Genomic DNA, 27,361 nt, shown 5'->3' with positions numbered 1-27,361 from the left:
GATAAGCGACGAAGTTTCTCCATGAATAAGGCAACTTTACAATAATGCATCTAGCCACAAATCAGTCAGGAAGGACAAACTTAATGTGGTCGAGCTCCTTGGCAATACATTGTATTTCATGAGTTTACTCCACAATAGAGTGATTATCGACCATCTTATAATCATGAAAGCTCTTCATGATATACATTTCACTACCAGCATCCGATGCACTATACTTAGTAGTAAGTACATCCCACAACTCCTTCTCGTTTGTATAATGCATATTCACAATTTTGAATCAAGCAAACAGTTAACAAGGACCCTAAGAACTGCTCCCATATATATAGTATTGGTATCGTCGTATTTTTTCTCCTCTTCATGAGTCAGTACGTCCTCAGGTTTGCATTTACTAATATGGAACACATTCATAGCAGCAAGGCAGAGCGTGACCTTGGATTGCCACCTCTTGAAGTGCATATCAGAGAGTTTTTCTGGCTTCAGCGCGTCGGCAAAACCAGCCATAGTTAAATCAGGAAATTTCCTACAATTAGATTTTTGAATTGTTGAATAATTAGACATATTCCATGTTAAATTCCGAATATAAATTATGACCAACAATAAATAATCTAGGTAAATGTTACCTAACAAGTAATCAAATAGGTTATTAGCTAACAGACTAATCATAAAAATGCAGCACACCTCTACCATAAGAGATTAACTAAAGTATGAGGTTAAATCAGATGACGTGTGCTGATCAGACATACTGGTTGTCGATGTAGGTGGAAGCAATAAGGTCGACAACATCGAAACAACAGGGTCATCGAGAAGAAAGCGAGCAGTCGTGTGAAGGCGCTTCCAAAAACCTTATTTAATTTGCCTCCTTTTGGTGCAGAATCTCGAAGGCAACTGATTTCGGAGACCTGCTCTCTCGATCGTAGATACACGTCGGCGCTTGAGATAAAGAGGGCTACAACAATGGCATAGAAGAGAGCAGGGACAAAAATCTAACTCGCGTTGGGTTGGATTCAGGCAATATCTATTAGGTGTCTTATATAGGGTCGCGTACGCGAACTATAGCCTCAGGATCCAATCTGGCACGCGGTTAGATAAGGACTCAACCCTTATTCGTTCGTGATCGAAAAAGCTAACCGCGATCGGATAAGAACTATTATCCAACTATTCCCTTACGGCCTTACCCTATATGAGCTTTTATGATTTTTTTATGATTTAACTAAATTTCTAAATTGAGCCTAACCCATAAATCCAAAAGCTTGATCTAGCACTCGCACTAGAAGTCTAAACTACTACAAACTCTAGGCCTTCCATACTTGATGTACTGCGAGTCTTATTTAAACATGTGCTGGTAATCATTCCGACAGCCGCGGATTAGCAGTTAATAGTCGATGGCACAACTGCATTGGAATAATCTCTACCATCGCATACTAGGCCCGTACCGTTTAGATTGCGCTCGCACGCATCAGTACATTACATAACATGCACCTTTCCGTTGCACTCGATGACTTCCAAGAAAGAGGTCTGGACCTCCAATTATACTGGGATGCCGCACTATGAAGAATATTATAGTGTACTGTTTCAGCCATTCTAAATTATAATATATCTTAACTTTTTAATATGCTGTTTTAATTATGTATTTAAATATAACGTATATCTAAGTATATAGCAAAAGTTATATATCTAAAAAATAAAAACATCTTATAATATAGCACGGAAGGTGTACTTCTATTTTAGAGAGATATAATTCTAGTCTCTACTATCTATTAAGTTAATAGTGTAGACCACAGTTATGCCCCCGCTCCCCACGTCGACAGCCACACGCACACGATCTCCGCAGTCCGCGCTCTCAGGCACAACAGATTCCGCCACCCGTCCCCGCAAACGCCGCCATGGATGGCGGCCGCATCCTCGACCGCTGCTCTCGGGCGTAGCGGATTCCGCCTCTCTCCCGCGTCCCCATCTCGCTCACCCCCCTCCACGCATAGCCAGTCGCATGCCGCGCATGGCGGACCCACCTCCCCATCCACACCCTAACACTCGCTCCTCATGGCCTCCACCATCCCCTTCGTGGGAGCCGCATCCATGGTCGGGCCAGCCTCCCTCATCATCGGCCCCTACTCAGTATCATACCTCCTCCCCACTCCCGCCTCTGCCTCCTTCAGTCGTGTCATCTCCGGCGAGCTCTACACCCCATCCCACGCCGCACTCGCCGGGCTCGATGCCTTCGAGGCAAGCGCCTCGCCTCCTGATCATCAAACTCGTTGTTCCCTGTCCACTGGTTTGGTTTTCACATTTCCTATGACTTGCCACTCATATTTCCTATAACTTGCCACTCACATTTGTGATCTTGCTTGAAGTCTAATTTAATTAAGATTAGGGCACCAATCTGAAGCCATTTCTTATTTATTATGACTCATAATACTTGTTGCTGCACTCTTGAAATCTTCTGGTGTATACTTGCAAGAATTTCTAATATTACACATTTCCTTTTATAACCGCATATGACAATTCATCGAAGCTAACTTTTTATTTTTACTTTGTTTCAGTCTGGCAGGAAATAAGTTATTCTGCAATTCCTCAATTATACATGGTTGTTCAGATCTGATAGCAATGACTAATGGTAACTGCTTGCCATTGTGATAGGCATATTGATGTTTTTTTGTAAGTGTGCATTTTGGAATCATGAAAGGTGAAATCCGAGTTCATGATGGCCCCGGACACCATAGAGAAACAAGTTCAGGAGTATCATACAAAACTTGTTGCGTTGGAGGAACAATTATCTAAGCACTGTATGTGTTGGTTCACCATTATGCACACTGTATGAATAAGGTCGACTTCAGTAAAGTGTTAATTAGCTATATGAATTACAACTGTCATTTCAAGATATTTCAAACACTCAAACGTGACCCACCCTCAAAGATATATCTACAACAGGTTCTTTACATGCAGGAGGTAGGAAACTAGGGAAAACAAGTAGGATTGATGTTGCTTTTTGTTCTAAGCAACCTGGATTCAGATGTTAGCATTATTTTTCTCGAAGTGGAATCAACAAACTATAATTTATTTCTGTAGAGGACAAAAGGATGCAGCTCCTGGATAAACTTATGTACATGGAGTGAGAATTTGTAGCAACCAAAGGGTGGGAGAGTGCATTACAGGAACGACTACTAAAGGAGTACATGTTGGGTGACTATCAGGGGCGTATTGTGGTCAAGTAATGAAAATAAACGAACTTGAGGTTATCTTTTTACCCTTTGTTATATTCTTTTTGGTGGAAACCCTCTTTTGACACATGATCTATATATTTTCATTTGTTATATCCATCTATTCCTTGCAAGGAACTTCAATGCAGGAGTGCCTTGACTGCCTCATGTCTGCCATATTTACAATTACATCATATATAGCATTGAAATTGCTCTAGGTTGATACAACAAGTATCATGCTTCATGTTTGTTAGGGCGTTGTTTCCTTTCAGTGCATTGTGTCCCTTTCTCGGGGTGGAGGTAGCATAGAACATGTGTTTTTATTATGCAATGTCATGGTGGTAATCCTATGTCAGATCTATAAATTAGTGTTTACAGCCATATTTAAACTACACTTCGGTAATATCATATTTTTTATCAATGGACATGAATAGTGACATGCTTCATGCTAATGCAGGTACAACTCAATAGACCGGTTCTAGGATCAGTACAGAATCATCAATATCATCCGCGAAGGAATTGATAAAAGACATGGAAGGGGAATTTGCATCGATTATCTGAAAGCTCAAAAGGGGAGAAGAAAACCCTTAAGACGGAACTTTCATATGTGAAAGAAGACCTATCCAAATCTTCTTCCAAAAATAAAGCCGAGGTTCGTATGTTTATTGAAAGTCGCCTAGAGGGGGGGTGAATAGGCGGAATCTGAAAATTATAAACTTAAGCACAACTACAAGCCGGAGTTAGCGTTAGAAATATAAATGAGTCTGAAAGAGAGGGCGAAAAACAAATCACAAGCAAAAAGAATAGATGGCACGGTGATTTGTTTTACCGAGGTTCGGTTCTTGCGAACCTAATCCCCATTGAGGTGGTCACAAAGACCGGGTCTCTTTCAACCCTTTCCCTCTCTCAAACGGTCACTTAGACCGAGTGAGCTTCTCTTCTCAATCAAATGGGACACTAAGTCCACTACAAGGACCACCACACAATTGGTGTCTCTTGTTTTGATTACAAGTGTTATGGAAACAAGAATGAGGAAGAAGAAAAGCAATCCAAGCGCAAGAGCTCAAAAGAACACAAAAGTCTCTCTCTCTAGTCATTAATTTGTTTGGAGTGATTCCGGACTTGGGAGAGGATTTGATCTCTTTGTTAGTGTCTTGTATTGAATGCTATAGCTCTTGTATGAGGTTTAAAGGCTGAAAACTTGGATACATTGAAGTGTGGTGGTTGGGGGGTATTTATAGCCCCAACCACCAAAAGAACCGTTGGTGAGGGCTGCTGTTGTATGGCGCACCGGACAGTCCGGTGCGCCAGCCATGTCACCAGGCCGTTGGGTTCCGACCGTTGGAGCTCTGACAATTGGGGCCACCGGACAGTCCGGTGGTGCACTGGACAGGTCCTGTAGACTGTCCGGTGCGCCTTCTGGCGCTGCTCTGACCTCTGCGCGCGCAGGCGCGCATTTAATGCTCGTTGCAGACTACCGTTGGCGCGAAGTAGTCGTTGCTCCGCTGTCACACCGGACAGTCCGGTGTTACACCGGACAGTCCAGTGAATTATAGCGGAGCGGCCTCCCAAATTCCCGAAGGTGGCAAGTTCAGAGTCGATCCTCTCGGGTGCATCGGACACTGTCCGGTGTCATACCGGACAGTCCGGTGCGCCAGACCAGGGCTGCCTTTGGTATACTTTGCTCCTTTGTTTTGAACCCTTTCTTTTGATTTAGTATTGGTTTGTTGTGAACCTTTGGCACCTGTAGAACTCATAATCTAGAGCAAACTAGTTAGTCCAATAATTTGTGTTGGTCAATTCAACCACCAAAATTCATATGGAAAAGGTTTGACCCTATTTCCCTTTCATTTATACTATTGCAATATCTATTTGTGGTTGCATGTTCACTCATCTATTTTAAACATTTGAGGTTAATATGAGATCAGATAGTACTGCTCACCCTAGATTCTTTTCTTATCCATCTCCGCGTAGCAAAGAAACTAACCAAATCAGAGCAAAGAGATTGCACAAAGGAGGGAGCACCGGAGCAGCGACAACAGCAGAGAGATCGCCAGGGCCACTCGCCTGTCTAGAGAGAGGAAGGCAACAAGAGATGGACGAGATCATGAACAAGGTGGGTGTTTACTGGTTAGGGCCACCAGCCAACAAGGAGATCTCCTCGGCAGGCGATGACCTTGAAGTCTGTGAGACAAAACCATCCCATCCCTGCTCTTTCTTGCAGCTCATCAATTGTTCGGTTTCTTTTTGTTCTAGCATCGTCCAACATTCACACGTAGCATGTTTGTCCCTGCGCCCTCTGATGAATAGACCAGCTCAAAGTTAGAACAACCATGGATGGATCGGTTCGTGATTTTAAAAGTTAGAGCATCCATGAATGAATAACTTTGGTCTCTGTAATTTGTTTATCTTGTTAGGTTTAATTTAAGTTGTGATACTTGTGAGAGATTTTTAGATGGGGGAACAAAGGGAAAAATGCTTGTGCCCTTGTCTTGTCTCTTCTTTGCTGATCGCGTCGCTGATGTTTCCTAGCTCTAACTACATGCAGTCACTCTCGACCAGCGCCGAGGATGGAGCGGAATGGCTGGTGAAGAAGTTGAAGGGCAAGATGCAGAAGCCACTGGTGGACCTGCTTAGCACAACCTCCCTGTGGGTATGTTCCCATGCGAGACGACCAACTACGAATTCCCGCTGTCTCTAAGCTATGGTTTGACGTCACGGTGTCAGGTATGCTAGGCGAGGTCACCTCACGTGGAGGTGGACAGGATCAAGACCAAGGTGCTCGTCTCGGCTAGCGTCACCATTGTCAAGGCCGCCGCTGCCAAGGTCTACTTCACTACGAGGATCAAGTGGTCGTGCAACGGGATGCCTATGATGTCGTCAGGGGCGGCATCACCGTCGACGAGTTTGCTGCACACCAAGATGGACAAATGGTTGCTTTCAGTTGCAGGAATAAATCTACAGTCATTAGCTACCTGGGAGATCTGTGTGCACTGTACATCATGTGTTTTGTGCTTCGTTGTGAGAATGTGTAACACACAGAAGGATTCAGAATGTGTGCCCATTGCATATGATATATGTCTCGAATACAGTACATCCGAAGCAGAGCTCGAGTTAGCTCAAACAATCTATCAGATTTTAAACTGAAGAGTGGCAAGCTATTGCTCCATATATATGCGGTGGACTGGAATTGCGTGATGTGTGCTGACAGATTTGGCTAAGACAAAAAAGAATGCTTAGTTTTTTTGGTTTCAACGTAGATCATCTTTACCACTTTATGTAAAAATTAGATAAAATTACTACTTTATGCAAAAATTAGGTACAATTACACATAAATAGTAGTCATCTTTACCACTTTATGCAAAAATTAGATAAAATTACTACTTTATGCAAAAAGTAGGTACAATTACACATAAATAGTGGTTTGGACCTTTATTGGCTTTACATCCACACCCATCTAACCAACAGAACATATATATTTTTGTGTTTTGTTAAAACAAAGTCTATCAATAGGTAGTGGTTTGAATATTTGTTTGTTGTACGTCCACATTCATCTAACCAACAGAACTCACATATTTTCGTGATTTGTTAAAATAAAGTCTAATTATTTGATATATAGAAACCATAACAACGCATGGGCACTTAGCTATAATAAGATTACATATTTATCTCGCCAATATAATAGTTTTACGGTGATATTTTGTCACATGGATTTTACATATTATAATAATATTTATCGTTTCGTATCTATATTTTATACTATCTTTTTACTTCCGTAGCAACGCACGGGCATGGACCTAGTATTTATTTGAAGGATCTAAAGCTTGAGTAAACTCAAGATGCTGTCATCACTACTACCTTCGTCCCGTTTTTTTAAACAAATTTCTATATTCTCTTCATTCCAATTTTTAGATAATAGAACTAGATCTGCCTTATCTCTTGTCACCTAAAGAATCATAGCATTTATTACAAAAATGTCACCCACACAAATATCTTACTCAAAAAATAATTTTAAGAATATGAGGCTGTCCAAAGAAGCAAAAAGATTCATTGCCACCTCCTCTGGCACCTAAAGAATCCATTGTATCTCCCTGATGATGTGTGCAAAGAAAAACGAAAAATAATGGTTTTAACTACATAATGTATATCATCTAAAAATAACGAAGATAGTACAAACCTTTGTTACGTTTTGACGAGGATGATGACCGCCATCGGTGCCATCGATGCGGGTGTCCACGTCGCTAGTCACGCCAGCAGCGCCAACCATGCCTCTGGTCATGCTGGCCACGCACACGAAGCCACAAGCCACGACATCAACGCTGAAATCAGGCATTAGTTGAGTCGATTCGGCTGCAATCAATTGGGGATTAGGAGGAGGGAAAGGGGAGAATCGATTTGTGCAGTCAAATCCATGTGATCGGACTCCGAAGGTGCATCCATGGTGGACACTAGGGCTCCACGCAAGGAAGATGCGTTCAGGAGAAAGAAGAAGATGCGTTGGGGAGGAAATAACACAGGGAAAAGAAACATTATTTTCTTTATAACGAGCGTCATTGGTTGGTAATTAACACTAAACTTCATGTTTACATTTGAAAACAATTTTTGTGGAGTGCCTTTTTTTGATGCTCCGCCAAAATGGTGTTCACCCTAGCTCCATGTTTGTTTAAACAGAGTTGCTAGAGTTTATACCGTTTGGTAAGGAAATCGTGGAGCGGAGCATCAAAATATGGAGTGGAATTGTCTCAAACATCCCCTTAATACAGAGCATGTATCTGGCCGCTAGAATTCAATCTTGATTGAGTAGATTTACTACACCATAGGTTTATATCACATCAATAATAGCAAATCCTGGAGCGGAGCATCAAATCTTAATTCAGCGAACAAAGAAGAAAGATGTTACCTAGTAGTTCAACAAGGCCAAAGACTTGTATGATTGATGGAGAGTTGATGCAGATTGGATCCATAATGACGTTAGGATAGAACAGTGATGATGAAGTGTTTGGGTAACGACACTGTCGCGCATCTCAAATTCGAACCTCAAACACTCTCGTCGGTAATGGATGCGTGAGACCTGTTCCCGTAACGTAAACACAGAAACAAAGAAAACAATGGTAGAAAATCTTTTTCTTGCGTTATCTTTTATTCATTAGTTATTATAAAGGGCTACATATTTATTGGAGAAAAAGATAGAACCCCACACTAGCCTATATAACACCTCGCAGGGTTTTTTTTTATAACAAGGACAAGCATCTGCTCGAGCAAGAGGGCACAAAAACGATCGCCATTTCTCACGGCACGGCATCCAAACAGCTATCTAGCGGCGTCGGCGAGCATCCAAAATTAGATACAGAGACGCACGACAGGTCGACGAAGGAGCCAGAGCCACGCTTCCGCGGAAGAGGCCATTGGGGGAGCGCACGGCCAGACACGTTCACGTCGCCGATCCGCATCACTGACAAGTCCGGCGGTCAATTGGGCGCCAACAATGCCTGACTTTCACGTGGCCCTGGGCCCACTAACAGTGACATACAGCTTGTCCTTTACTCCCTACCTCGCTCAGCTCTTCCTCTACACTCCTCTTCCCACTGTCCCTCTCTCCCCTTTCTGCATCAGTGTTTGGTCTCATCTCTTTTTCTTGCATTTTTTTTTGCATTCGAGTCCAAACGCAACCAGGTACTGATCTCGACTGGGTTCCTAAAGACTACTGCTACTGCTAAAATATTCGCGCGAGAATTGACGAAAGAGGGCTACGTAAAACTCCATTTTACAAAATTTGCAGAAAAGCCCCCGCCTCTCGCTCCGAATTCTTTATTCCTCCACCGCTCGGCCCAGATCCCGAGTCTACGCTGCGCTGCATCTACCTCCGCCTCGGTTCAGTTCCAGTGTTCCGTGGGCTCGGTCCACCACGCCATCGGCGGCGGCTGCTCCACGGAGAAGAACCCGCCGCAGGGCTCATCGTCGTCCAGGAGCCCCGTCTCGTCCTCCTCCACCTTCAGGAAACTCCCGTGGAAGAACACGCCGCCATGGTTCGCCGCCACGGCGCCGGGCGCGTCAAGAAGAGTACCCCGTACCTCCGGCACCGGCGCCTCCGCCACGGGCGGGTCCGCGTCGTTCAGCACCGCGCTGGAGTCACTCTCGGACGACCCCACCCCTACGGGGGGAGGCCCGTCCGAGGCCGCCGGCTCCGCCTTGACCGACGTGAAGCTCGCCGCTGCCTCCTCGTCCCCGAGCTTCGCCTTGAGCTCCTTGATCTAGGAGAAATTCAGGCAGCCAACCGAGTTAGGGTCAGGCCGGCGGTCAGCCATTGCGCGCGTCATCGTGCTCGTCCAGCAGCTTGTATAACGGCATAACGTCGACAACTACCTCGGCGAGGAGGGCGTCCTTGTCGCGGCGCAGCGCGTCGTGGTCGTGCCGCAGCGCGTCGTAGGACTGGCGGAGCGCGGAGTAGTCGCGCTCCAGCTGCTTGGTCTTCCAGCGGGCGCGGCGGTTCTGGAACCAGACGGCGACCTGGCGCGGCTGCAGGCCGAGGTCGCGCGCCAGCCGCGCCTTGCGCTCCGGCTCCAGCTTGTTCTCCACCTCGAAGCTCCGCTCCAGCGCGCGCACCTGCTCGGAGCTCAGGCGCCGCTTCTTCTCCCCGCCGCCGCCGCACGCCATCATCTCCTCGTCCGCGTCCGCGTCTGCGTCCGCCTCCATCCCGACCACGCCGTAACCATCATCTGGGAACACGCAAGAGGACTCAATCTTCCGCACGCGTTCCGCCACGACATCACCCCCCCAAAAACAATGGATTCCCGCAGGAAAAACAAAACAGGAGAAGCTGGAAGTTACCGTTCGGATTGGTCATCGCAGCCAGAGGGGGACTGGCGCCGCGTGGCCGCTTCATGTCGTGTTCGATCGAGTGAAATTCGGAGGCCACCGCAGGACTACCTTATAGCGAGGACAGGATCAATGAGCTGGGGGGAGAGCGCCGACCTGCTCGTCTCTGTTCCCTGCCGTGACCCATGGCCAACACCATGCACCTTCGTCGGACGATACAGTTCTCTACTACAATTGCAAAATTTCCAGTGGATTCCTCGCGATCCAAGAAAGCTCTGGGACTGAGAGACAAGACAGTGTGTGGAGTGAGGCCTCTGTGTCTCTCCCCCTCTCTTTCTTTTTTGGTTTGCTTTCAGTTCCCGCAATACAGTGTGCTGTCCTCTGTGCGTTAATAAAGGGCGTGAGCGAGAGAGAGGGGGGCGACGGGGAGCTCGGGTCCGGGAACTCGGTTAGGTTAGGTCACGCCGGCAGTGCGGTCAAGCCGCAACCATGGTTAACCTTGCAAGCATCCCTCGCGGCTCAGTTCAGAAGGAAGCAAATCATACACGAGAGAGTAAGTTGTGCCTGGATTCGATCAGGGGGACGACACTTGAATTGAATCTTGCTAGGATTAAGAACTTTCAAGTTATGGAAGTATATTTTCTAAAATTAATTTCATGTTTACGCTGAAGATGTAGTTTCTACTATACTTTTTTCCCGGGAAACAAGCCCACTGCATTGCCTGACAACGTGGTTCCACTCTGAAAATACGGAAAACTTTGGCTCTTTAATACTAACTCCGTTCTCAAATATTTATCGTCCGCTAATTTATTTTAAACTTTGGCTCTTCTTTCACGTTCGAACCAAGTTGCCAACATCACCGTCACCCCTGTTTTTCTTTTATTGCTAGCGCTAGGTGCTAGCCGAGTAACGGACACCATTCCTAACGCTACAACGGAAACGAGACGGTGGTCAAGCTCAGGTCACGCCCATGAAGCCAAGTTGAACAGATCGACGAACCAAAGCCGGAGGAAGCAGGTAGGCTGCGTAGGTAGCAGGCAGGCAGGCACGGCAGCTGGCGGCCGGGGCCGGCGTCAGCGAACCGCGCCCCACCCAGCCACAGGTGCGGGCGCGGGACAGCGTGAGCGCGAGGCGATCAGCGCCTGTACTGGCCTGCTGGGTTGGCGGGGCCTGTTTTTTAATATTATTTTAGTTTTTTTAAGAATTCATATTTATAATATTTCTGAACCAGATAAACTAGTTTGTTTTTTAATTCTGAGCTCAGCGTTGTAGCTTATAGCGTCTAGCCCAACGATAAAGATAAAAATTGGTGTAACTAGCGACATGGGCTAGAGCTCGACGTGCGACACCGTAATTATGGCGCCAAGCTTTTGATTTAGTTAGCTCTGGATACTTATTGTGTCTTACCCACTGAAATTTTATCATAAAAATTATAAATGTTTACATGACTTAGATATAATAAAAATTCTAGTGTCTAAGTGGGTGTTTGTTTGGGATTATAATCTACCCAGATTATATAATCCAATAATTTTTGAACTAACTCTTAGTTCAAAAGTTGTTGGATTATATAATCTGGGTAGATTATAATCCCAAACAAACACCCCCTAAGTCATAGTAAAAGACTAGAATCTATCATATAAGATGTCTGGTAAGATACCGTAAATATTCTGAACTAACTAAACTAAAAGCTCAGTGTTGTAGACTAAGGAACCAAGCTTTGGCTATGTCACTAGCCACGCCAACTCCGACATCCACCCTCGACCCTCATAGGCATGGCCTATGACACTGAATCTAGAGTCCCAAACAAGTTTATTACCTATATGAATAAATATGATTTTTTTAAAGAGGGAAAAACACACAAAAAATATCAGTTAGGGGAGGTCGCAGGGGTCTAAAGTTGTATTAGGTGTTGCATTGGTGCAGTTGTGTTTGGTTTCAATGCGCACTGGCGATTTAGCTTGGATTCTTGTGTTGATTATATGCCCAAGCGATGATCATGATCCTTGAGAACACGGATAAGTCTTCAAAGTAAAAGCTCATATTAGCAGAAGTTTATATATGTATAAGGGCACGTGTGCACGTGTGCTAGGGTTGCTAGGGCACGGTGGCGGGCGAGGTCGCGAGCAGGGAGGGCACGGCGGCGGGCGCAGCGGCGGCCGAGGGCACGGTGGCGGTGTGGAGCAGAGAGCACGGCGGAGTGAGAGAGTGAGGAAGAAGAAGAACTGACCAGGCGCTATGTACGAGTGCTTTGTCGAGTGCTCATGATCTGGCACTCGGCAAAGATTTTTTTTTAATTTTAAAATACGCTTTGCCGAGTGCCAGATCGGGGGCACTCGACAAAGTCGTCTTTGCCGAGTGTCCCCTGGATGACACTCGGCAAAGATTATTTTTACTATTCTTTGCCGAGTGTCGCCCAGGGGACACTTGGCAAAGGCTACTTTGCCGAGTGTTATTTCTGGACACTCGGCAAATTAAATTTTTATTTTTTTATTTCCCAACCAAATATTTTGTGGTGTGTTTCTACACTATATAGATCTACATGTACCATTTTGACACAATTAGAAAAGTGTTTTCTATAGCTAGTAGATTTAGTTCGTTTATTTGAATTTCTTCGAAAAATCACATTTGAACTGCAAGTCACTCGAAACTTGGAAAACTGTGCATGTAAAAAGCATATCCATGCTATTTAGCACAAGTTAAGACCGATTTCAGGAACGGACCGGAAACTTCGAGCACCATGCTCACTCAACATGGCCGTGAACTTGCCATCCAGCTGTTTAAAATTTTTATAAAACACAAACAAACTCAGAAAATCATGAAACTTGTCCACGTGTCATGACATCATATGTAGAAGTTGTGATAAAAAATTTATAAGGTTTGGAGAAAGTTGTGAGACATTATGTGTAGAAACCTAAGAGAACTACACATGAAATCATAGAGTTTCAATGTGGATCTCTTAGGTTTGTACACATAGTGCGTCACAGCTTTCTCGAAACTTTTTCAAATTTTTATCACAGCCTCTACATATGATATCATGACACGTGGACATGTTTCATAATTTTTTGACTTTGTTTGTGTTTTATACAATTTTTAAACATGTGTGTCGGCGTTTCGAGACCGGGGGGTCCCTGGGCCGACGAGTGAAATGTCGCCGCGTGCCCTAGCCTAGATGGGTCGGCGCGAGGCCGAGCGCGAAGGGGGGAAGGAGTGGCAGCCGGAGGCGGGCGTGAGAGAGGTGGAAATCCCGCGGCCTTCGTGTTCGTCCCGCGCCCAGGTCGGGTGCGCTTGCAGTAGGGGGTTACAAGCATCCACGCGGGAGAGGGAGCGAGCGGCCTCGCGCGAGCGCCTGTCTCGTCCTCGTCCCCGCGCGGCCAACCCTCGTAAGAGGGCCCTGGTCCTTCCTTTTATAGGCGTAAGGAGAGGATCCAGGTGTACAATGGGGGGTGTAGTAGAGTGCTACGTGTCTAGCGGAGGAGAGCTAGCGCCCTAAGTACATGCCGTCGTGGCAGCCGGAGAGGTTTTGGCGCCCGGTTCATGTGGTGTTGTGGCCGTCGGAGGAGCGCTGGAGCCTGGCGGAAGGACAGCTGTCGGGGCTGTCGAGTCCTTGCTGACGTCCTCTTGCTTCCGTAAGTGGGCTGAGAGCCGCCGTCGTCACAGAGCGTGCGGGGCGCCATCATTGCCTATCTGGCGGAGCGAGCCAGATGGGACGTCGGTCTTGTTCCCCGTAGCCTGAGTCAGCTTGGGGTAGGGTAATGATGGCGCCTCCTGTCGACGTGGTCGGTCCGCGCCCTAGGTTTGGGCGATGTGGAGGCTCCTCCGAGGTCGAGGTCGAGTCTGTCTTCCGTGGCCGTGGTCAAGTCCGAGCCCCTGGGTCGGGCGAGGCGGAGACCGTCGGCTCAGGCCAGGGCTGAGTCCGAGCCCTGGGGTCGGGCGAAGCGGAGTTCGTCGTCTTCCGGGGCTGAGCCCGAGTCCGAGCCCTGGGTCGGGCGGAGCGGAGTTCGCCGTCTTCCGGGGCTGAGCCCGAGTCCGAGCCCTGGGTCGGGCGGAGCGAAGTTCGCCGTCTTCCGGGGCTGAGCCCGAGTCTGAGCCCTGGGTCGGGCGGAGCGGAGTTCGCCGTCTTCCGGGGCTGAGCCCGAGTCCGAGCCCTGGGTCGGGCGGAGCGGAGCTTCCTATGGTGCCTGAGGTCGGGCCTGACTGCCTGTCAGCCTCACTCTGTCGAGAGGCACAGCAGTCGGAGCGGCGCAGGCGGCGCTGTCCTTCTGTTAGGCCGGTCAGTGGAGCGGCGAAGTGACTGCGGTCACTTCGGCTCTGTCGACTGGAGGACGCGTGTCAGGATAAAGGTGTCAGGCCACCTTTGCATTAAATGCTCCTGCGATCTGGTCGGTTGGCGTGGCGATTTGGTCAGGGTTGCTTCTTGGCGAAGACAGGGCCTCGGGCGAGCCGGAAGTATGTTCGTCGCTGGAGGGGGGCCTCGGGCGAGACGAAGATCCTCCGGGGTCGGCTGCCCGTGTCCGAGGCTAGGCTCGGGCGAGGTGTGATCGAGTCCCCCGAATGGACCGATCCCTGACTTAATCGCACCCATCAGGCCTTTGCAGCTTTATGCTGATGGGGGTTATCAGCTGAGAATCAGGAGACTTGAGGGTACCCCTAATTATGGTCCCCGACAGTAGCCCCCGAGCCTCGAAGGGAGTGTTAGCACTCGCTTGGAGGCTTTTGTCGCACTTTTTTGCAAGGGACCAGCCTTTCTCGGTTGCGTTTTGTTCCGGTGGGTGCGCGCGAGCGCACTTGCCGGGTGTAGCCCCCGAGGCCTCGGAGGAGTGGTTTGACTCCTCCGAGGTCTTAATGCCTCGCGAAATGCTTCGGCTGGTCTGGTCGTTCCCTCATGCGAGCTGGCCGTAGCCCGGGTGCACGGTCGGGTTCCAAGTTCTCGGGCTGGTATGTTGACGCTGTCAACGGTTTGGCCGGAGCCGGGTTTGCGAGAGCAGCCCCCGAGCCTCTGCACAGGGCGAGAGGACGATTAGGGACAGACTCGACTTTTTTACATACGCCCCTGCGTCGCCTTTCCGCAAGGAGGAGGGAGGAAAGCGCCATGTTGCCCTCGGTGGGCGCCGAACATGGTGTCTCCGGTGAGCTGCTGGCGGGTAATCCGAGCGGACGTCTGTGCCCCATTTGTTAGGGGTCAGCTAGAGGCCCAGAGGCGCGCCCAAAAGTACCTGCGGGTGATCTGCCGGACCCGGTCCCCTGTCGACGGGGTCCGAGGGCTCGATGCCTCCCTCTGATGAGATTCCGTTACAAGATCGTTCCCGCTGGTCTCGAAAATGTCCTAGGGTACCTCAGGAGCGTAGCCCGAGCCTTGGTTATGTATCGAACGTACCCATGGTCATCCCTCGCTCTGTGTCTGAGGCGGCTGTGAACCCTTCGAGGGCCAGCCTACGAACCTCTGATCAGTAGTGGGCGCGGAGCCCAAGTGGCCTGAGGCAGCCGTTGAACCCTTCTGAGGGGCCGGCCTTCGAACCTCTGACCAGTAGTGGGTGTGGAGCCCACGTGCTCTGAGGCGGCTGTTGAACCCCTCCGAGGGGCCAGCCTTCGAACCTCTGATTAGTAGGGAGGCTCGGAGCCTGTTTCCTTCACGGAGAAGGGTCCTTTTCGGGGTATCCCCCTTTCCCGGTCCCTGTTGGAAGAGAGAGAAAGAGGAAAAGGAAAAGGACAAGAAATCGAATGACGCGGCGTACCTTTTTTGACGCGGTCATTATGGCGAAGGCGGAGCGTCGCTCGCTTCCCCTGCCAGAGTCGCCGCCTGTCCCGCCGCGGAGTTAATGCGACGGGGCGAGTGGTTCGCGGGACGGCCGTTGCGCGTGCGCGAGCCGTTCGAGGAACAGAACACGGGCGCGTCGTCTTCACGCCGTGAGAGAGGGCTCTCTCACTGCCCCACCGAGGGGAGTTCCTTCATCCATCGCTTGCCGAACTTGTTGAGGTCGTTGTAGATCCGAGGCTTGAGCCCTTGTAGAATCATGTCGTTGGCACGCTCCACTTGCCCATTCGTCATGGGGTGAGCCATGGCGGCCCAGTCCACCCGGATGTGGTGATCCTCGCAGAAGTCCAGGAACTTTCTGCCGGTGAACTGGGTGCCGTTGTCGGTGATGATGGAGTTTGGGACCCCGAAACGGTGGATGATGTTGGTGAGGAACGCCACCGCCTGCTCGGACCTGATGTTGTTCAGGGGTCGGACCTCGATCCACTTGGAGAATTTGTCGATGGCGACCAACAGGTGCGTGTAGCCCCCGGGTGCCTTCTGCAAGGGGCCGACGAGGTCTAGACCCCACACGGCAAAAGGCCAAGTGATGGGTATCGTCTGCAGAGCCTGGGCAGACAGGTGGGTCTGCCTTGCGTAGAACTGACACCCTTCGCAGGTGCGGACAATTCTAGTGGCGTCGCCCACCGCCGTCGGCCAGTAGAAACCTTGTCGGAAGGCGTTTCCAACAAGGGCTTGAGGTGCTGCGTGATGGCCGCAAGCCCCCGAGTGTATCTCTTGTAGGAGTTCCTGACCTTCGGCGATGGAAATGCATCGCTGGAGGATGCCCGAGGGGCTGCGGTGGTAGAGCTCCTTCCCATCTCCCAGCAAGACGAACGACTTGGCGCGTCGCGCCAACCGCCGAGCTTCGGCTCGGTCGAGGGGTAGCTCTCCTCGGTGGAGATATTGCAGGTACGGGGTCTGCCAGTTTCGATTAGGCGTGACCCCGCTTCGCTCCTCCTCGACGCGCAGTGCCTCACCCTCGGGGGCCGAGGGTACCTTGGGCTGAACCGAGGGTGCCTCGGGCCGAGCCGAGGGTGCCTCGGACTGAGCCGAGGGTACCTTGGGCTGGGCCGAGGGTGCCTCGGGCTCGGGCATGTCGTCGATCTTGATGGAGGGTTGATGCAGGTCTCGGGAGAAGACGTCCGGGGGAACCGTTGTTCGCCCCGAGGCTATTTTAGCCAGCTCATCCGCAGTCTCGTTGTAGCGCCGGGCGATGTGGTTGAGCTCGAGCCCGTAGAACTTGTCTTCCAGGCGCCGAACCTCATCGCAGTAGGCTTCCATCTTCGGGTCGCGGCAGTGGGAGTTCTTCATGACTTGGTCGATGACAAGCTGCGAGTCACCGAGAGCGTCGAGGCGTCGGACCCCTAGCTCGATGGCGATCCGCAACCCGTTGACCAGAGCCTCGTACTCAGTCACATTGTTGGACGCCGGGAAATGGAGGCGTAGCACGTAGCGTATGTGCTTCCCGAGGGGCGAGATGAAGAGTAGGCCTGCGCCGGCTCCTGTCTTCATCAACGACCCGTCGAAGAACATGGTCCAGAGCTCCGGTTGGATCGAAGCTGTTGGGAGCTGGGTGTCGACCCATTCAGCCACGAAGTCCGTCAAGATTTGGGACTTGATGGACTTCCGAGGGGCGAACGAGATTGTTTTGCCCATGATTTCCACCACCCACTTTGCGATCCTACCCGAGGCCTCTCGGCACTAGATGATCTCCCCCAGGGGGAAGGATGACACCACAGTTACCGGATGAGACTCGAAGTAGTGTCGCAACTTCCGCCGCGTCAGGATCACCGCGTACAGCAGCTTCTGAACTTGTGGGTAGCGGATCTTGGTCTCGGACAGTACCTCGCTGATGAAGTAGACTGGCCTCTGGACAGGCAATGCATGCCCCTCTTCTCGTCTCTCAACCACAATCGCGGCGCTAACCACCTGGGTGGTCGTGGCAACATAGATCAAGAGGGCTTCTCCGGCAGCGGGGGGCACCAAGATGGGCGCATTCGTGAGGAGCGCCTTCAGGTTTCCGAGGGCTTCCTCGGCCTCAGGGGTCCAAGTGAAGCACTCGGCCTTCCTTAAGAGGCGGTACAGAGGCAGGCCTCTTTCGCCGAGGCGTGAGATGAAGCGGCTTAGAGCCGCAAGACATCCCATGACTCTCTGTACGCCCTTTAAGTCCTTGATGGGCCCCATGCTGGTGATGGCTGCGATCTTCTCCGGGTTGGCTTCGATGCCCCGCTCGAAGACGATGAACCCCAAGAGCATGCCTCGGGGCACCCCGAAGACACACTTTTCGGGATTGAGCTTCACGCCTTTCGCCTTGAGACATCGGAATGTCACTTCAAGGTCGGAAAGGAGGTCAGAGGCTTTCTTCGTCTTGACTACGATGTCATCGACGTAGGCCTCGACCGTCCGGCCAATGTGTTGGCCGAACACATGGTTCATGCACCGCTGGTACGTCGCGCCCGCATTCCTCAAGCCGAACGGCATGGTGACATAGCAGTACATGCCGAAGGGTGTGATGAAAGAAGTCGCGAGCTGGTCGGACTCCTTCATCCTGATTTGGTGATACCGTGAGTAGGCATCGAGGAAAGACAGGGTTTCGCACCCAGCAGTGGAATCCATGATTTGATCGATGCGAGGCAGAGGGTAGGGAACCTTCGGACATGCTTTGTTTAGACCAGTGTAGTCTATACACATCCGCCATTTCCTTCCTTTCTTTCTCACAAGCACAGGGTTGGCAAGCCATTCGGGATGGAATACCTCTTTGATGAACCCTGCCGCCATTAGCTTGTGGATCTCCTCGCCTATGGCTCTGCGCTTTTCTTCGTCGAATCGGCGCAGAGGCTGCTTGACGGGTCGGGCTCCAGCTCGGATGTCCAGCGAGTGCTCGGCGACATCCCTCGGTATGCCGGGCATGTCCGAGGGACTCCACGCGAAGACGTCAGCATTCGCGCGGAGAAAGTCGACGAGCACTGCTTCCTATTTGGGATCGAGCTCGGAGCCGATCCGGATCTGCTTGGAGGCGTCGCCGCCGGGGTCGAGGGGGACGGACTTAACTGTCTCCGCTGGCTCGAAGTTGCCGGTGTGACGCTTCACGTCTGGCACCTCCGTAGAGAGGCTCTCCAAGTCGGCGATGAGGGCCTCGGATTCGGCGAGGGCCTCGGCGTACTCCACGCACTCCACGTCGCATTCGAACGCGTGTTTGTACGTGGGGCCGACGGTGATGACCCCGTTGGGGCCCGACATCTTGAGCTTGAGGTAGGTGTAGTTGGGGACGGCCATGAACTTCGTGTAGCATGGCCTCCCCAGTACCGCGTGGTAGGTTCCTCGGAACCCGACCACCTCGAACGTGAGGGTCTCCCTTCGGAAGTTGGAGGGCGTTCCGAAGCAGACGGGAAGGTCGAGTTGTCTGAGGGGATGGACGCGCTTCCCGGGGATGATCCTGTGGAAAGGCGCAGCGCCTGCCCGGACCGAGGATAGATCAACACGCAGGAGCCCGAGGGTCTCGGCGTAGATGATGTTGAGGCTGCTGCCTCCGTCCATGAGGACCTTGGTGAGCCTGACGTCGCCGATGATGGGGTCGACGACGAGGGGGTATTTCCCCGGGCTCGGCACGTGGTCGGGGTGGTCGGCTTGGTCAAAGGTGATGGGCTTGTCGGACCAGTCTAGGTAGACTGGCGCCGCCACCTTCACCGAACAGACCTCCCGAAGCTCATGCTTGCGGTGCCGAGCCGAGGCGTTCACCGCTTGCCCACCGTAGATCATGAAGCAGTCGCGGACCTCGGGGAACTCTCCTGCCTGGTGATCTTCCTTCTTGTCGTCGTCGCGAGCCCTGCCACCCTCCGCGGGTGGCCCGGCCCTGTGGAAGTGGCGCCGAAGCATAGCGCACTCCTCAAGGGTGTGCTTGACGGGCCCCTGATGATAGGGGCACGGCTCCTTGAGCATCTTGTCGAAGAGGTTGGCACCTCCGGGGGGTTTCCGAGGGTTCTTGTACTCGGCGGCGGCGACAAGGTCCGCGTCGGTGGCGTCGCGTTTTGCTTGCGACTTCTTCTTGCCCTTTTTCTTGGCGTCGCGCTGAGTTGACGCCTTGGGGGCATCTTCCGGTGGGCGGCCCTGGGGCGGCTTGTCCTTCCGGAAGATAGCCTCAACCGCCTTCTGGCCAGAGGCAAACTTGGTGGCGATGTCCATCAGCTCGCTCGCCCTGGTGGGGGTCTTGCGACCCAGCTTGCTCACCAGGTTGCGGCAGGTGGTGCCGGCGAGGAACGCGCCGATGACATCTGAATCGGTGATGTTGGGCAGCTCGGTGCGCTGCATCGAGAATCGCCGGATGTAGTCCCGGAGAGACTCTCCCGGCTGCTGCCGGCAGCTTCGGAGGTCCCAGGAGTTTCCTGGGCGTACGTACGTGCCCTGGAAATTGCCGGCGAAGTCTTGGACCAGGTCGTCCCAGTTGGAGATCTGCCCCGGAGGCAGGTGCTCCAACCAGGCGCGAGCGGTGTCGGAGAGGAACAGGGGGAGGTTGCGGATGATGAGGTTGTTATCGTCCGTTCCACCCAGTTGGCAGGCCAGCCGGTAGTCCGCGAGCCACAGTTCCGGTCTCGTCTCCCCAGAGTACTTTGTGATAGTAGTTAGGGGTCGGAACCAGGTCGGGAACGGCGCCCGTCGTATGGCACAGCTGAAGGCCTGCGGACCGGGTGGTTCGGGCGAGGGACTCCGATCCTCCCCGCTGTCGTAGCGTCCCCCACGCCTGGGGTGGTAGCCTCGGCGCACCCTCTCGTCGAGGTGGGCCCGACGGTCGCGGTGATGGTGCTCGTTGCCGAGGCTTCCCGGGGCCGCAGGCGCTGTGTTGCGCGTGCGCCCGGTGTGGACCGAGGCTTCCCGCATGAATCGGGAAGTCGCGACGCGATGTTCCGAGGGGTACCCCTGCCTTCGGGAGGCGGAGCTTTCGGCTCGTCGGACCGCGGCGCCCTCCAGGAGATTCTTGAGCTCTCCCTGGATTCGCCGCCCCTCGGTGGTTGATGGCTCCGGCATCGCGCGGGGAAGTATTGCTGCTGCAGCCAGGTTCTGGCCGACCCCACTGGAAGCGGGTGGCGGCCTCATCCTGACATTGTCGGCGATGCGGTACTGGATACCCTGGGGTAGATGACGTATTTCTCCGGCCGGAGGCTGGCACACCCATTCCTGCCCGACGTCCCGGCGGACCGGCTCAAGTGCTCCTGCTCCCTCGTCGAGCCTGGCCTGCACCCCGCGGATTTGCTCAAGCTGTGGGTCATGACCCTCCGCCTGAACGGGGACCACAGCTAGCTCTCGTGGGATGTCAACGCGAGGCACAGGCCTAGGGAGATCACCGTCCTCCGGCATACCGAGATGGTTGCCCTCGGAGGGACCCCGTAGATCGACGTGGAAACATTCACGACTTGGGCCGCAGTCCTCGTCGCCGAGGCTACGGCTACCGTCGGAACAGTCGGAAAGGCAGTAGTCGCATGCGGTCATGAAGTCCCGCATGGCACTGGGATTACCAAGCCCGGAGAAATCCCAACAGAAGTCGGGCTCGTCATCTTCCTCGGACCCCGAGGGCCCGTAGGTCGAGACGTCCGTCAGCCGGTCCCAGGGCGACCGCATACGATACCCCAGAGGGTTTGGACTCGCCTCTACGAGAGCGTCCGCCAAAGCGAAGCCGCTTAGCGGGTCGAGGCTGAATCCAAGGGGCGTGAGATGGGAATCGGTCGGTACCTCTTGGTCGACGGGCGTTGATGAAGTCACGTCAGGGACTGACTGCACCGTCGTCACAGGTACGAGGGTGACGCCCAGCAAGCCTTTCGCTAGCGTGCTGGCGTCGTCCGCTTGCTTGGGATTGGCGCGTTGCGGGGAGACGGCGCTCGTATTCGCCTCAGACGCGAGGTCGATGCCCGACGCGCCCCCCGTTGGGCGCCGGCACCGTCGACTTGCTCGATAGTCGATGAGGTGCCGCCTCCTGCTTGGCCTTGCTTGCCCCGCCTCCTCCTCCGTCGACGGGGGAGAGGGCGGGGTGAGCTCGAATGTTGTTCTTCCACCACGCGGGGAAGACGTTGTCGATTCCGCCGCCGGCGGGCGGGCTGTCGGCCGCCATTGTCGTTGTCGCACGGCGGGGGAAGGAGTATCATGTCGTAGCTGTCGTCGAGGGACATGAACTCAAGACTCCCGAAACGGAGCACCGTCCCGGGCTGGAGAGGTTGCTGGAGACTGCCCATCTGGAGCTTGACGGGAAGCTGTTCGTCAACACGCAGCAGGCCCCTACCTGGCGCGCCAACTGTCGGTGTTTCGAGACCGGGGGATCCCTGGGCCGACGAGTGAAATGTCGCCACGTGCCCCAGCCCAGATGGGTCGGCGCGAGGCCGAGCGCGAAGGGGGAAGGAGAGGCAGCCGGAGGCGGGCGTGACAGAGGTGGAAATCCCGCGGCCTTCGTGTTCGTCCCGCGCCCAGGTCGGGTGCGCTTGCAGTAGGGGGTTACAAGCGTCCACGCGAGAGAGTGAGCGAGCGGCCTCGCGCGAGCGCCTGTCTCGTCCTCGTCCCCGCGCGGCCAACCCTCGTAAGAGGGCCCTGGTCCTTCCTTTTATAGGCGTAAGGAGAGGATCCAGGTGTACAATGGGGGGTGTAGCAGAGTGCTACGTGTCTAGCGGAGGAGAGCTAGCGCCCTAAGTACATGCCGTCGTGGCAGCCGGAGAGGTTTTGGCGCCCGGTTCATGTGGTGTCGTGGCCGTCGGAGGAGCGCTGGAGCCTGGCGGAAGGACAACTGTCGGGGCTGTCGAGTCCTTGCTGACGTCCTCTTGCTTCCGTAAGGGGGCTGAGAGCCGCCGTCGTCACAGAGCGTGCGGGGCGCCATCATTGACTATCTGGCGGAGCGAGCCAGATGGGACGCCGGTCTTGTTCCCCGTAGCCTGAGTCAGCTTGGGGTAGGGTAATGATGGCGCCTCCTGTCGACGTAGTCGGTCCGCGCCCTAGGTTTGGGCGATGTGGAGGCTCCTCCGAGGTCGAGTCTGTCTTCCATGACCGTGGTCGAGTTCGAGCCCCAGGGTCGGGCGAGGCGAAGACCGTCGGCTGAGGCCAGGGCTGAGTCTGAGCCCTGGGGTCGGGCGAAGCGGAGTTCGCCGTCTTCCGGTGCTGAGCCCGAGTCCGAGCCCTGGGTCGGGCGGAGCGGAGTTCGCAGTCTTCCGGGGCTGAGCCCGAGTCCGAGCCCTGGGTCGGGCGGAGCGAAGTTCGCCGTCTTCCGGGGCTGAGCCCGAGTCCGAGCCCTGGGTCGGGCGGAGCGGAGTTCGCCGTCTTCCGGGGCTGAGCCCGAGTCCGAGCCCTGGGTCGGGCGGAGCGGAGCTTCCTATGGTGCCTGAGGTCGGGCCTGACTGCCTGTCAGCCTCACTCTGTCGAGCGGCACAGTAGTCGGAGCGGCGTAGGCGGCGCTGTCCTTCTGTCAGGCCGGTCAGTGGAGCGGCGAAGTGACTGCGGTCACTTCGGCTCTGTCGACTGGAGGACGCGTGTCAGGATAAAGGTGTCAGGCCACCTTTGCATTAAATGCTCCTGCGATCTGGTCGGTTGGCGTGGCGATTTGGTCAGGGTTGCTTCTTGGCGAAGACAGGGCCTCGGGCGAGCCGGAAGTATGTTCGTCGCTGGAGGGGGCCTCGGGCGAGACGGAGATCCTCCGGGGTCGGCTGCCCGTGTCCGAGGCTAGGCTCGGGCGAGGCGTGATCGAGTCCCCCGAATGGACCGATCCCTGACTTAATCGCACCCATCAGGCCTTTGCAGCTTTATGCTGATGGGGGTTACCAGCTGAGAATCAGGAGACTTGAGGGTACCCCTAATTATGGTCCCCGACAATGTGGATGTCAAGTTCACGGTCATGTTTAGTGAGCATGTTGCTCGAAGTTTCCGGTCCGCTCCTGAAATCGGTCGTAACTTGTGCTAAGTAGCATGGATATCATTTTTGCATGCATGATTTTTCAAGTTTCGAGTGACCTGCAGTTCAAATCTGAATTTTCCGTAAAAATTCAAATAAACGAACTAAATCTACTAGCTATTGAAAACACTGTTATAATTGTACCAAAATGGTACATGTAGGTCTACATAGTGTAGGAGCATACCACAAAAAGTTTGGTGGACAAAATAAAAAAATAAAAATATGCTTTGCCGAGTGTCCACAGAAGACACTCGGTAAAGACCCTCTTTGCCGAGCGCCAGATATTTGACACTCGACAAAGAATCTGCTTTGCTGAGTGCCGGCTTTTGGCCCTCGGCAAAGGCCCTTTGCCGAGCGCCATCTTTGCCGAGTGTTTCTCTGTGCCGAGTGTCCTGCACTCGGTAAACAAGCTCTTTACCGAGCGCAGGACTTTGCCGAGTGCGGCGCTCGGCAAAGTCTTCTTTGCCGACTGTCCGATAAAAAGCACTCGGCAAAGCCGCCGGCTCTCGGTAAAGGCCCGGATTTCGGTAGTAATTAACAGAAGTTTATATATGTATAAGGGAACGTGTGCTAGGGTTGCTTGACTACAATATAGCTATTATTATCATCCATCTCTCTAGGTTATACGCCTTGTTGGGCCCATGCTTCGTTGCGCCGAAGGTCTTGCGTGAAGAAGCAGCTTCGGCTGAAATCGTCCCCAGGAAATGGCCGAAGGTTCCTTTTTTATAGAGCTTCGGCGTTGCAAACCGACATAGAGATAGAATGACCTTTTTATCCATAGAGGTCTAACATAATGTTGTAAACTTTTGCAAAGGGCATAATTGTAATTCGTCACAGGCTGCGTCCTGTGTCTATAAATAGATGAACAGTACCCCCGTACTGTTCACGCTGACTTGGCATTTGCTTTGGCGTCACGCTTGTACTTTTCACCTTCTCTCAGGACCGAAGGTACATTTGTAATTCGGAATTATTTCTATTTTTCCATGTTAATAAAATAGAAATGATTCTATGGTGATGCTTATATTATATTTCATGCTTTATATGAATTCTTCGTCATTATTTGCTATGTTAACGAAGATATGTCTCTTATGACCTTCGTCCGAAACTCATTATTTCCCGAAGGGACATAATGCTTCGAAGGACGAAGGACTTTAACACTTAACACTTTTTATGTTGCCTTGTTCTTAACTCTTAACATTTGAGAACAAGTCCCCAACATTGGCGCCCACCTCCGGTGAACTCACTTCCACTTCGAGTTTTTTTTTGAATACCTTCGGAAGCTATAGACCCTCGCTATGGCGCCGAAGAAAGCTTCAGCGACTGGGGCTGCAGCACTGCAACCGCTGGACCCCAACCAGCTCAATACTTTGCTAGGAAGCCTCCTCAGACCCTGGAGAAGCTGCTCCAAAAGATGGACGAGTACATTCGTGCTGACAATGACTTTCGCCAAAGAAGGGAGGAGGCCTTCAGATTTTCTGAAATGACCAGGGGCTTCGGAGGAAGATCCTATCCGAGGCATGTCAGGTCCATCCACAACTCTACTCAGAATGATGATAAGGGGAGTCAGCAGAACAGACCGCAGTGCTCCTCACAGGCTTCGGGGCAACAACAAACTTTCTTCCGGCCACCAGCTCCAAAAGGCAGAGGCGCCAGGGGCTTCGGCGGAAGATTCGGAGATCAACCAAGGAAACTGTTTTGCTTGTTCTGTGGAGAAAGCAAGGGCCATACCACCAGGACGTGCCATATTACAATCCAGAAGCAAAAGGAAATAGCCGAAGCTGCATCTCAACAAGCTCAGCCGAAGCAGGTCATGCATACTGCTTCGTATCATCCACCTTACATCCCACAATACATAGACAACCACCCTGCAGCTTCTGTAGTTTCGGCAAGTCAACCTCAAGCTTCCTGGCAGCAGCCTCCGCCTCCACCTCCACTGCAACAGGGTCAACAGCCAGAAGGGAGTCAATATGCCCCATACCAAAGGGATTTCAGAGAACAATCCGAAGCTCGCACAGTCAGAGAACAGCACTGTGCCAGAGTCGAAGCACATTTATTGACACATATCCTACCTTTGATAGCAGTCTTTTCTATTCAGTTTTATTTTCTGTGAAACAAAGAACATTGTTAGTTTTCATGTAATAATTTCGTTGTTTCCCACGAGGAAAACCCATTTTCTTCACAGGCTTTACCCCATTCAAGTTATTATTCGGAGACGAAGCAATAACCCCGGAAGAAGCCAAAGCTGGATCAATAAGAGTAGTAGCTTCGGCAGAATCAGGTCCCAAAGATGCTTGCCTTGTGGAAAAGGATGCTTTAGAAGGGATCAGGCTTCAGGCCGTGGAGAATATCAATAAATATCAGGCTGAAACAGTTAAATGGCGAGATAGAAAAGTCCGGCTAAAAAATATTGAGCCGGGACACTTGGTGCTTCGGAGAGTGGCTAACCCAGATACAGTGGGTAAGCTACAGTTCAAATGGGAAGGACCATTCTTAGTAGTATCTTCGTCAAGGCCTGGATCATACAGATTGAAGGACATGGATGGCAACGAAATTCCAAGGTCTTGGAATGCGGATGAGCTTCGGCGATACTATGTATAATATGATGTAATTTTTTATGCTTTTTCTTTTCATTTTCATGGCACCCTTTTCCTTTCCGAAGGGGGAGAAAGGTTTTTTAATGGGGCCATCATATGTAATTTCCTTTTTAGTTTTATAAGAGCAAAATCCCCCAAAGAATGTAAATGTAAAAGCTGAGAGCGCACCATCGAGTGCCGAAACTAAAAAAGAGAAGAAGCTCCAAAGACGTCCCTAAGGGGATGCAGAGCTCACAGCGAAAAGTCAACGCTGATTCCGCCGAAAGTAAAAGGCGAAGAAGCTCCAAAGTCGTTCCTAAGGGAATGCAGAGCTTATACCGTCTAAGTAAAAGACGAAGAAGCTCCAAAGACGTCCCTAGGGGGATGCAGAGCTTACAGCGAAAAGTCAACGCTGATACTGCCTAAGTAAAAGGCAAAGATGCTCCAAAGTCGTTCCTAAGGGAATGCAGAGCTGACGTGTGTTTGCTCCTAAGAAAATGATGGATGAGTGTGGCTTCGGACATACGCTTCGGACATTCATTTGCACATTACATCATGGCATTTGCATGCATAAGCATTCATTCATAGCATTTGTGTTCCTAAATGGTTGCTTCGGCACAGAGAAAAGTTTCGGATAAATGGTTTGTTATGATTCGTTATGTAAAAGAAAGGTTTCGAAGAAGTGGTTTTTTATGAATCGTTGTGTATAAGAGTAGCAGTCTTTTATGTTTTGTTATGTAAATAAAAGCTTCGGCAGATAAGAGTAGCAGTCTTTTATGTTTTGTTATGTAAATAAAAGCTTCGGCAGATAAGAGTAGCAGTCTTTTATGTTTTGTTATGTAAGGAAAGGCTTCGGCAAAAAGAGGAAGCGGCCTTTTATGCTTCGTTGTGTACGAAAAGAAGGGAAGGTGTTTTTTCGCCTTCGGCTCAAAAAACTGATTTCGTCCACATCAAAGCACCTCAATCGAAGGGTAAGAATATATTACAAGGTATGTACAAAGTTCCTTGAAGAACAGTTTAATTCTATTTACAAGAGTTGTTACAAAATTATCCTGAGTTTTTC

General features: G+C 51.7%; 1 protein-coding gene, 1 long non-coding RNA gene and 1 pseudogene across 4 annotated transcripts; 1 reads left to right on the top strand and 2 right to left on the bottom strand.

The window, feature by feature from the left end:
* The first annotated feature begins 2,333 nt into the window (after positions 1–2,333).
* Positions 2,334–6,347, top strand: LOC103632888 (uncharacterized). 3 transcript variants are annotated; one of them, XR_002748881.1, is made up of 5 exons: positions 2,334–2,614; positions 3,067–3,232; positions 3,655–3,849; positions 5,746–5,850; positions 5,925–6,347. It is a non-coding gene; the product is annotated as an uncharacterized lncRNA (long non-coding RNA). The 3 variants fall into 3 exon arrangements; XR_002263672.1 differs by having other exon boundaries at positions 2,334–2,946; XR_002748882.1 differs by lacking the exons at positions 5,746–5,850; positions 5,925–6,347 and adding an exon at positions 5,172–5,517 and having other exon boundaries at positions 2,340–2,946.
* A 1,976-nt stretch (positions 6,348–8,323) lies between these two features.
* On the bottom strand, positions 8,324–10,346 carry LOC100272620 (uncharacterized). Its single transcript, NM_001147083.1, has 3 exons — positions 10,026–10,346; positions 9,561–9,913; positions 8,324–9,448 (listed from the first exon to the last, which is right to left on the bottom strand). The coding sequence occupies exons 1-3, from the start codon at positions 10,078–10,080 to the stop codon at positions 9,071–9,073; spliced, it is 786 nt and encodes a 261-aa protein (NP_001140555.1). The 5' UTR covers positions 10,081–10,346; the 3' UTR covers positions 8,324–9,070.
* A 624-nt stretch (positions 10,347–10,970) lies between these two features.
* The window catches only part of LOC103634181 (dicarboxylate transporter 2.1, chloroplastic-like), a 59,816-nt pseudogene continuing 43,425 nt past the window's right edge, over positions 10,971–27,361 (bottom strand).

Source organism: Zea mays, chromosome 7 (assembly GCF_902167145.1).
Source record: "Zea mays cultivar B73 chromosome 7, Zm-B73-REFERENCE-NAM-5.0, whole genome shotgun sequence".
NCBI lineage: Eukaryota > Viridiplantae > Streptophyta > Magnoliopsida > Poales > Poaceae > Zea > Zea mays.
Note: the sequence above shows the minus strand (reverse complement) of the source record. Positions and strands in the feature narration are given on the sequence as shown.